Below are 11,217 nucleotides of genomic sequence, written 5' to 3' on the forward strand. Positions count from 1 at the left end.
TGAAGTAACGTGGTGGCCTCATAACTAATTTTAAGAATACAAACAAATATGGCAAATACATGATAATGAATAGTAGAGTATTTCCAGACCCATTTTATGTGCCAGATTCTCAAGAACTCCACAAGCAGAAACTAACATGGGCAAACACCATTAATTATTTCAAATGTTTGTAACTATACACAAATTGGTGAGTTGAGAAAGGTCAGACTTAAATATTTCCAGAACAATACAAAATGTCATGTCTGCTTTCCCATTGAATAGAAAAATGAAAGATATATAGATTTGTCAGATTATGGGAATGGCAAATGAAATACAACACTGGTGGGAGAAGTGATAAATTGGTATTCACAAACTCCTCAACCTTCCTCCCCAAACTCTTTTGTAAACCTTTCATGAACCTCGAGATCAGCTTTACTCACTGTAGGCCTTTGTCTAGCTACCACCTTGTCAAAATCTGTTCTTGTTATTGGGGGAGGAAGAATCTGCACCCAAACCAGCAAATTTTTAGCAAACTTTTCTCTGTTCCATATCATATAAAAGAGGCGCGAGTCTTCTGCTGCTGCACATTATCAGCTATGAAATTATAAATTCAAACATTTACCTGTGAGGCGAGTCCTTTTGCTGCTAGCTCTTGCATCGTAATTTGGACAGCGCCTGGTTGCTTTGGTCCACAGGGCACCCACATGCCATCAGGATTCTTAATGAAGAACATGGCATCTTGAGTTTTACGAACAGGTTCAAAGAGCACGTCCTTCACCTGCGCATTCAAGGGTTCCAATGAACTACTTTTCGACTAATACCTGATTCAGAGTCAAGGGCACCAATAACAAGATTTCAATTCATCCAATCAAATATTATACACTTACACAAACTGAAATATCCGATCCCGAGAACCCATCCGTCCTGCGTGCTAAGTTTTCAAAATCTGCTTCTGTCAAATTATGTGGAGTATCCCCCAGATGCACCTATTTAAATACATCCAGGCATATTATCAGAGATTATTCCTCACAAAATTAAATCTTGCTTTTTGTAGAATAAAATAAAATATAATTCCAAGTACTTTGAACATGTGCTGCCTGGCTTTCAAATCAGGAAGAGGGATGTATATCCGCTTATCGAATCGCCGACGAATGGCCTATAAGCACTACTTATCAGTTAAACATGCACTTCATTTTGATAATCCTTAACATGATATTGAAATAGAAAAATTTCTCTTCACCTGATCCAAAGCGTAGGGAGTATTGGTTGCAGCAAGAACAAGAACTTTTTGATCGTTGTGACCTACACCCTATTAATGCGAGAGATATCCTTCAGTTTGGAAATAACATTGATAACAAAAATGGCACAGAGATAAAATGGTCTTTGAGCTTGTTTGGGAACTACTCAAACAATTCTCTGTCTGTTAGAACAAAGATCAAATTGAGGAAAGAATGGAAAACTATTTAGAAATTAATTTTCCAAACAAGCATGCATTCTTTTACCAATTTTCTAAGAGAGAAGAAAAACATAAATGGAACTGAAAAAATTAAGACCTTCAAGTGTCCAAATTGTTTCCATCCCCTTTTTCACTCTTGAAAGTAAAAAGGATGGTATTACATTTTATCAAAACATAAAGGCATCAACCAATTTAATTCATATGTCATTCATAAAGTAATCTTCTCCACAGCAATGAAACATATACACAATAAACTATTGCTTGGTTAGTGTTACATTAAGCAGATTACTTCATTCTAATGAGAAGTTAGACTAACATTAAATCTAAAAAATTTCTTAAAAAATAGAAGCTCACATAAAAACTCCTTCAATATAGAGAAGATCGTATGCAAGTAGTAAAAAGAATAAACATATATCATGCATAAACTTTATGGAACATACACTAAGGGGATGGACACGTTTCATAATGATAGGAACCATGCTAACGTTTTCAAACCCTCTAGCCTCGGGGTTGCTCATCTAGGTCCCTCTCTTTACCCAACTACCAAATTTTAAAATGTGAACTGCGTTGCAAACCCAGTAGGGATGGGGAGGTTAGAAAATCTTTGGGTATTGACGAGATATGGAAACACCCAGGGAAACATCAGATCAATATTCTACCATCTAAGAAGTGAAACCCATGTGCATGGACAGATCACATAAACAAGTCATTGGACTTTTAACTATAACATAACTCGCTAGATTTAGACAAAAACTATTTTCAACTGGCTAAAAAACACTTAAAGTAGCTCAGCTGCAAGTAAAGAGACAATGTTCATAAACAAGCATTGTCAAGACAATGGAAAAGGAAAATGAAGCATTAGATGATGATTGATTCCCCCTCAACCCCCCTCCCTCTTCACAAATACTGTTACTCCACAAACAATACCTGCATCTGCACAAGAAGTTCTGTCTTGATGCGTCTAGAAGCTTCACTTTCATTACCTTCACCTCGCTGACCACACAAGGAATCTATTTCATCAATAAAGATGATGGATGGAGCACTATCACGAGCCATTTGAAAAAGATTTGAAACTAGCTTTTCACTTTCACCCATCCATTTTGAGACAAGGTCCGAAGAAGAAATGCTACCAGCACAAAAAAGTACTTCAATTTAAAGCAAGAGGTAAAAGAACCAGCAAATAGCCAACAAGTTAAGTGATTAAAAAAACATGTCTTAGAAACAGGCAAAGATATCCAATGGACCAATGGAACCTGGGGTGTGCATGCACTACAATAAGAATCGGCTGAAAATAAAGAAATAGATGGTTATTATCGGACTAAATGGAGAACCAACATCAGTTACATGAGAAAAAAACTTGTATATTACACCCAAAGAATGAGATAAATGAAAACTATCAACATCATACTGAAAAATCCTATTACTTGAAGCTGTTCAATGAGTTCACACAGTCATGGCCACCAAATCCTCTTGAAAAGAATTTCAACATTATTTTAAATCACTTATTTTATTCCTGAAGCCTGCTATTTGTCAAAGTGAACAACCAAAACTAGTTCCTAGTCCAACTGAAGAACATGATTTCAGTCCATAAAATTCCTACTGCCATGTCCGATGTTTCATAGGTCAGACCCATAAAATGCAAAAATAGGCTTTTTCAAAGAAATTATAGAAGAAAAAAAATTAAAGCAGCTATTCTCCTTGGTTGGCAAGAGCAGAAAAAAAGTAGATTCTACCACTTAAAATTTGACATATATGTTGTCCAAAATTCAATAAGATTGCGCATTAAGATGCTACTTTTCCTCCAAACAACCTAGTAGATTAATCTTCTACTTTTTCCATTGCTTACCTTTACCTCCAGTAATATTTTCCAGTTAAAGTTTCCTGCTGAGCAAACAGAGTATGATGAAGAACCAGAAAACTATCCACAAAGAATTTGAGCAACAGGCCATCCAATTTCCAGCATAAATTCTTGAGATACACTAGCATAAGACATTTAGAAACAGAGAATGTCCACGACTTAATCTGTTATCAACTCCTTAGCCCTTGGGTCCCCTACTCTAATGCATGAAAGATGTTTAATAAGAAATACCACTTCAAAAGGATTTTGATCATATCACCTGCATGTTTTTCATAAGATTTAAGAAGTACAAGTTCATGACATTTATTGATGGCATGACAAAAGCTCCATGAAAATTATGGAGTGGTCGGTTGCTCACACAGTTACATTCAAATATAACGGCTAGACAGTGAAGACATTTGTCATTACAATTGACAAAACAAATCACAGGCTGCCAGTTCATATGCTCATAAAACCATTACCTGAAGAATGTTGAGTCGGCTTCTGTTGCAACAGCCTTTGCCAAGTATGATTTTCCCGTTCCAGGAGGCCCATATAACAAGAAAGCTCTCCATGGTCGCCTCTTGCCTAAATAAAGCTAGATGATTATTTATGAGTGGTAGATATTATATTTAAAATGGAAAAAAAATTCAAAAAATACAAAAAAAAATATTGAGAAAAAGATTTCAAGGCAAGTTCATTCCATATAAAATTGTGTAATTACAGAGGTCGCGTTTGGCTGGTATAAGAGTCGCCATTATTCTTAAACTAGAATTCCATGCGCAGGGATTTCCTCTCCATTCCAAGGTAGCCACACAGGACAACGAATAATTTTTTGCCGTTGAAGTAATTCAACATTAATTGCAATAATCACACCTCAAATAAAACCAGAACGCGAAAAGAATTACATCCCTCCTCAAAGAAGCAGCACAATTTTACAGAAGTGATCGAGACCATTACAATCAAAGAACAGAGATCAATAGAAGTAAGATCGGACTAACCAGTAAAGAACTGCGGGAACTTCACGGGTAGGATTACCGCCTCTTGCAATGCCTGCTTGGCGCTCTCCAATCCAGCGACGTCGTTCCACTGGACGTTCGGCTTCTCCCTTATGATCGCGGAATTAAGACCGGCCCGCAGCTTAGCCTGTTCTGGATCCTCTCCATCTCCTCCTTCTCCATCCTTAGGTTTCGTCTTCGGCCTAGTCGCAACAGCTGCATCTCCATTGGAAGCCGGTCCAGGACCGCCATCATCGAGCACAGCACGTATCTCCTCAGCACGGCGCAAATACTCGGTGAATTTCTGGGTAATGGCTTCCTTGATCTTCGGATTCTTCTCATACTTCAAATGAGTTTTGAAGTACTCCAAGGCGTTCATATACAACGGGAAGGCCTTGGCATAATTGCCAGCATTATCTTCCTGCACCGCCTGCTTCACGAACTCTATAGCTTGCTCCTTGAAATTGCTATACATGTCTGGATTCAACCAAATTTCATAAATAGATCAAAGCCACTCACAAATCGTAACCCGATTCCCGAAATCCCTAAAACATTGGTCTGCGACTATTCGAATTTCAAAGCGTGCCAAGAATTGAAAACCTAGACTTAATTGATCAGAAAATTTCTCAAAAAGAATCTCTTAACTCGGAATCAACGGTTGAAGCTTGAATGGAAATGCTACGATAGAAAATAAAATTCACAGGCAGAATATAAAAATTGAAGGGGGGAAATAAGCAGCAGCGTTCACCCAGTAGCCGTCACATATTGAAAATTATCAGCTAAAATGGTTGAATTTTCTTTTAGTTACACAAAATTAGCTTAAAATAGCCCTAAGCAATTATTTTCCCCGCTTCCAAAATTTTTAAAGCTTGAGGGAAGCTAATCATTTATGTTAGATGCTTGAATTTTGGTGAATTGTCGAATTTGTATCAATCTAAAAAATAATTATGCGAAGACGAGTTAAGGTAGATATTGAGAGTTCGAATCTCATTTCACATTAAAAAAATCTAAAAAATGTAACTCATTTGCTAAGGCATGACGTTCAAACTTCGACCTAGTCAGCTTTGATCATGGTCGAAGGTAGACTAGACTGGCCCGTGGGTGGGTTGGCTCCCAATTGGTTTGTCCATGGGCATTGGTCCCTAGATCGAATCAACTTCTTCAGGTTTGGCTCATTTGAGTTTGAAAAGAAACTTCACTTGAGTGTAAAATGTGAAAGTACGTTATGACGATCCAAAGAAACATACGATGATATCCAATTTTAGCTGCAATCAAATATCTACATGATCCAAACAAATTATCAATTCGAACATTGAAAAAATAAATACAAAATTTATAGAGAGAGATTGGTTTTTTCTTTTTTGTTATTATTATTTTGTATTAGATGTTTGACTTTTATATATTTATATACTCATTATATAAGTCTTAAAATCAAACATACTTGTAAACTAATTAAAAATATATCTTTACTAATAATTTGTGAATTCGAATTTCCATATAGGTTCTTGTACTAAAAAAGAGCAGTTTTTTTTAATATTTAATTGGAGGTAGCATATGTATGTCAAATATCATATTTCAAATTAAAGTCAAAGTCATATATTTTTTTAGTACAACATGTGGGGATGAGGTTTGAACTCATGATCTTTTGGTCAGAGATAGGTGCCTTAACCATTTGAGCTATGCTAGATTAGGCAAAGTCAAAGTCATATGTAAAATGTATCAACAAAAGTTAAAATTATAATATAGTTAAACATAAATAAAAAGTCGTAACATTTTTTTAAAAAAATAAACTAAAGGGAGAAAGATAGTCACCAGAATGTCAACATAAACTTAACTCGGTAGTAATTGGCACATACTTATTTTTTACCAAGAGGTCACGAGATTAAGTCTCCATCATACTTGTTGTAAAAAAAAAAAAAAGGAAAAAGAAAATAGTCACCCAAACCTTAAAATAGGGTTAAACATGAATAAATTCTCATAATTAAATAGGAAAATTGTAGCGCATGTGGCCTGTTAGTTTCAATAATACTATCCTTTAGAAAAAAAAATTATGCTACATTTTTTTTCCTATTTACAATATTATTTAAAAGACCAAAATGAATAATATCCATAAATTTTGTTCTCTAATAATCAAACTTAACTTTTGAATATGTAAGTAGGACGAATGATATTCACTGATGTATCATGTATATATATTTACCTCTCACTAATATTCAAAGCGACTAGATAATACCGTTATGAAAAATTGGAACAAGATTTACTATACTCTTGAAAAAAAATGGTGAGAGATAAAAATAAAGAAGAATAACAAAACCTCTAGCCAATAATATTGCTTTGAAAAATTGGAACATGATACGCGGATAATACAATAAATATTTAAAATAAAAAGAATGTGAGTGAGAAAAAAGGAAAAAAAAAGAGAGGCAGAGAAAGAAATAAAACTCAAATTATAGTAGGAAATGAGTGAAAAAAGTTATTTTATAGTTGTAAGGAAGGGAGATTATAAATTTTTTCCTTTTTATATTCTAACACTTAAAATGTAAAATTAAAGTGAAATAGAATTTTAAAAAATAAAATAAAGAAAAATATATAAAACGTTATTTGGATGAGTTAAATTGAGTAAGTAATTTAGGTAGGTGGAGAATTTTCTTTTTAGAGGAATGAGAAATAAATATAATGGAAATATTAAAATAGAGAGTTTTTGAGAAAGAGAAAATTAATTTGAGAGAAATGGAATTTACTGAGATGGAGATAAAGTAGTTTGAAAAGAAAAAAAAAAGAAAGGAAAAGAAGAGATAAATTTAGTGAACTGTTAAAAATAATTATATAATTCCAAAATAGGAAAAAATTGTGAGGCATGGAGTTGAATTGGGAAATAAAAAAGAATTAAAATGAGGATCGGGACGGGCAATTTCTAGATGATTTGGATTGCCAGCGAAAGCCAACAAATAAACAACCGTGTTTTGGTTTTCACGCGGAGTTTTTATTACGCCATTGAACCAACGAACACGAACCAACGCGTATTTAAAGACATGGAATCGGTGTTTGTTTGGTGGGAAAGAAAAGTGAAAAACAAAAAAAGAAAATTCAAACCAACGAACGAACCAGTAAAATTTAGAAAATAAAAATATAATACCAATTAACAGAACAAAACTCAATAAACAAAAAAAGAAAAAAAAAAAAGAGAGAAGAAGGAGTAAGGGAAGTTGTCTGGAACTTTCTTCCAGACCCGAGAGGAATCTCCTCAGAGCTCACAACCGCCCTTTCCCTTTCCCGTCTTGTCGCTTTTCGCTTCCCTTCCTTTATAATCATTTTGGAGATTCCTTTCTTTTTCTTCAAACCCAACGCTTCAATTTCCCTTCCTTTCTTCCGCAGAATCGCCAAATCTTTCCGCCTTCGGTTTCGATCGGCTATTATATCCATCGTCTGCTCGTCGTTTCGATCATCCGAAACAGGTAATCCTTCGTCTTCTCTGTATTTTTTTCTTTTTCATGTTTTTGTATGGCGTTGTTCGTTTTCTGGATCTGTAGAGAGTCCGTGCGATCGTTTTCATCCATGTATCTGATTTTTTTTTCTTGCTCCTTCTGATTTGTGTTGTTGTAGATATTGTTTGAGATCGGGAAAAAAATGGCGGAAGAACATAGATGTCAAGCGCCGAAGCTCTGCGTCAACAACTGCGGATTCTTCGGGAGTCCGGCGACTCGAGATCTGTGCTCCAAGTGCTACCGAGATCTGCAGCTCAAGGAACGTCAATCCTCCTCCGCGAAACTCGCTCTCAACCAAACCCTAACATCCGCCGCCGCCGCCTCTTCCTCCTTCGTAGATGCCTCGTTGTTAAATCTCAAGCCAGCTTCTTCATCGGAAGCGAACCAATCGGTGGCGGAGGTTGCGGAGAAGGCGCAGAGGTCGGGAGATGCGGCGGCGGCGGCGGCAGTGGTGGCGCCGCAGCCGAGCCGGTGCACGGCGTGCAGGAGGCGCGTGGGGTTGACGGGGTTCAAGTGCAGGTGCGGGATGGTGTACTGCGGGACCCACCGGTACCCGGAGCAACACGGCTGCGAATTTGACTTCAAGGGGATGGGGAAGGATCAGATCGCCAAGGCGAATCCAGTGGTGAAGGGGGAGAAACTCCAGAAGATCTGAGAGAGAGAAGAGAGAGGGACAAAATAGTCTTTTCCTTTGGATGTATGCAGTATGTCACTTTCCTGTGGGCCCAGCGCGTGGTTAATGCGTGGTGGGTAGGCGACGGGACGGGCTTGGATGGACAATTTCGAAAAAATTGGGGGGGTTGTATAAAAATTCAATAATATTCTACATTTGCATTTATTTCCTGTGAAAATTGCATAAAGTCTAAAAAAAAAGGAAAAGGAAAAAAGAAAAAGCATTAAATGTTTTTCTTTTCTGAAAAAGGAGCGTTAATTACGACTTTGTCCATGTCCATGGGACGTATAATTTCTAGTGCCAGCCAGCCGTTGTTGGATTGTTTTATGGACCCGCTCACATGACAGCAACTATTGAAAATTGTATCCACACTACAATTTAATTTTCACTCTCGTTTGTTTTATGTCAAGCGAAAACAAATTTAGAGAATTCATTGATACAATATTACAAATTAAGAAATTTTAGACAATTTTTAAAATTCATGGAAGTTATTAGACACAATTTTGGAAATTGGGAGATTGAATGTCATACTCTATCATTAAAACACATTTTCATTTATAGAATGTAAATATGAAATAAAGATAACTAGTTGAAGAAATAAGATTTGTTATTTAAGATTTTTTCAACATGTCGGGTGAGGATTAGAATTTACAAGGTTAAAGATATATGTCAATTAGGACTATGCTTAAAGAACTTGCTAGAATTAATTTTTGCTAGTGATAACCTGGGATAAAATGAATTAGACTTCCAATAGATAAGAGGGAAGGGAGAGGGAGAAGGAAGGATGAGGGACACTTTTATATATATTTGGGACAAAAATTTATTTATTTTTTAGTACAATAAATAGGGGTAGAAATTCGAACTCAGTCAGACATAAGTGTCTTATCCAATTGAGCTATGTTCAAGTTTATTATTCGATACCAAACTTTTTATGTAAGAACTAGTTGGTATAGTCTATACTATTCCTATAGGAAGTATTTTACAACGTCCACACGTACTAACTGGACGTGCTCGGCTGACCAATTCCAATATAATATCAATTAAGTGAAATTTGAGCTCAAATATTCATTCATCATTTTGATATATGTTTTAAATAAAAAAAATATCTGAGTACTTACCGAACGACGTGAACATAACTTGGGAAAAGCATACAACTCCTTAAAATCATGAATTTAAATTTACGCACCCACATCTCTTAAAGTTTTCTCGTCTCCAAACTTCTCCTTCCATTTTAAAATTAAGATCTAAGTCTTCCTAACGTTACTTAAAATAAATGTAAAATATATTAAATATTACTCTCAATTTAACTAGATACTATTATCGTCAACCTTAAAAAAAATATATGATGGTGTGTTTTAGCGACTAAACCAAGCACGACGCATGATGTACATTATAGTTATGATATTACATTTGAAATATTCTACTGATTTCTTCATTTTCATATATATGCCATTGGAAAAACAAATATGATCTCATATTTGGTTGTTTACCAAAAAAAAAAAAAAAAAAAAAAAACTTTCCACTCCAAATGATGTCTGCCTCATATAGTAAGTTCATTGAATTAAAATAAAATATTGGTCTTGAATTTTTATTCCCCCATTTAAATCTATCCTTATAATAAAAAAACTAACTTTGTTAAATACACCACATTTTAAGAAAACTTGGCTAATGTTAGTCATATTAAATATTTTATTTTGATTATTTTAAAATATAACATTGCATATATGTAGGTTAAATTCGAATGGCTATAAAATATGTATATGTACCTCAAAAAATAAGGTAAGGGTGAGGGACACAACCCTAGTTTCGACGTGGTTCAATCGGCAATAAATGGCAGTTTAGTATGATGAGACAATAGTCAAATGTAAAGAAGTTCATTTCGATAAATAAAAGTAGATGAACAAATAAATCTAATTTAACATATATTTTACCCCATGCTAATTGAACTTTTTTGAACTACACCTTGCCAAACTATAATTCGTTAGTCTAAATTAAATGCAAATTTAGTTCTATTTCCATTGATATTCAGGTAGGTAATCGACAAATATATTATATTTTTGCTTAAGATCCACCGGTTCATTTATTTCAGTTGAAGAGAGTTTTCAATTGAAAATTTAAAACAAAACTTGCACATCACATCAACGCTTCAATAACACAATGTAAAAAAGTAAACAAACATTTATGGCAACATTTAATAATGTTCCTATTTCTCTTTCTTATTTCTAATTTTTGAGAAAAACAAGTATTTGATAATTATTTGTATTTCTTAACTTTAAAGAATAAATTTTAGAAATAACAAAATTTAATAATATTTCTATTTCTGATTTCTATTTTTAATTTCGGATAAACACAAGAATTTGACAACTATTTATGTTTGTTATTTTTAATGAATAAATTTTAGAAACAAAAAAATCAAGACTCTCCTTTATGATTTATTGTTCAATGTTTCATTTTTTTTTTCAAAACATAGATAAAAATATTATTTTATAATTTTTTAACTTATAAAATGCATATAAATACAAAAAAATAAATACAACACAAATTTTTAAAAGTCCAGAAAATAAACACAAAAAATAGTTATAAGATACATGTTTATGAAAAGAACAAGAAGTAAACAAAACATTACACAACAATTATTGAAAACCAAATTACAATTTATTTAACAAAGAAACAAAAAGAAGGCCGGGAGAAGCAAACTATCAAAAATCAACTTATAGAGCAACATTCACCATTGTATTCACCAAAAAAAACGACCGCTAAAAATAAAAAATAGTCATGCCGATTCCCAA

The 11,217-nt window shown here is 34.3% G+C and overlaps 2 protein-coding genes across 2 annotated transcripts; one reads left to right on the forward strand and one right to left on the reverse strand.

The window, feature by feature from the left end:
* Positions 1–127: 127 nt before the first annotated feature.
* Positions 128–5,067, reverse strand: LOC111020631 (protein SUPPRESSOR OF K(+) TRANSPORT GROWTH DEFECT 1). Its single transcript, XM_022297337.2, has 8 exons — positions 4,274–5,067; positions 3,755–3,860; positions 2,363–2,561; positions 1,220–1,288; positions 1,061–1,135; positions 867–965; positions 602–757; positions 128–482 (listed from the first exon to the last, which is right to left on the reverse strand). The coding sequence occupies exons 1-8, from the start codon at positions 4,743–4,745 to the stop codon at positions 357–359; spliced, it is 1,302 nt and encodes a 433-aa protein (XP_022153029.1). The 5' UTR covers positions 4,746–5,067; the 3' UTR covers positions 128–356.
* A 2,330-nt stretch (positions 5,068–7,397) lies between these two features.
* LOC148212640 (A20/AN1-like zinc finger family protein) lies at positions 7,398–8,593 on the forward strand. The gene is made up of 2 exons (XM_088121301.1): positions 7,398–7,725; positions 7,874–8,593. The coding sequence occupies exon 2, from the start codon at positions 7,898–7,900 to the stop codon at positions 8,408–8,410; it is 513 nt and encodes a 170-aa protein (XP_087977427.1). The 5' UTR covers positions 7,398–7,725; positions 7,874–7,897; the 3' UTR covers positions 8,411–8,593.
* The last annotated feature ends 2,624 nt before the right edge of the window (positions 8,594–11,217 follow it).

The sequence above is a fragment of the Momordica charantia genome, assembly GCF_013281855.1.
Source record: "Momordica charantia cultivar OHB3-1 chromosome 2 unlocalized genomic scaffold, Mcharantia_2.0 BLBB01000002.1, whole genome shotgun sequence".
NCBI classification, from domain to species: domain Eukaryota; kingdom Viridiplantae; phylum Streptophyta; class Magnoliopsida; order Cucurbitales; family Cucurbitaceae; genus Momordica; species Momordica charantia.

Coding starts and splice junctions, on each gene's coding strand:
- LOC111020631 (XM_022297337.2), bottom strand. CDS start 4,745: ATGTATAGCAATTTCAAGGAGCAAGCTATAGAGTTCGTGAAGCAGGCG. Junction 966..1,060: donor CCAGGCAGCACATGTTCAAA/GTACTTGGAATT, acceptor GTATTTAAATAG/GTGCATCTGGGGGATACTCC. Junction 483..601: donor CAAAAGGACTCGCCTCACAG/GTAAATGTTTGA, acceptor GTTTGGGTGCAG/ATTCTTCCTCCCCCAATAAC.
- LOC148212640 (XM_088121301.1), top strand. CDS start 7,898: ATGGCGGAAGAACATAGATGTCAAGCGCCGAAGCTCTGCGTCAACAAC.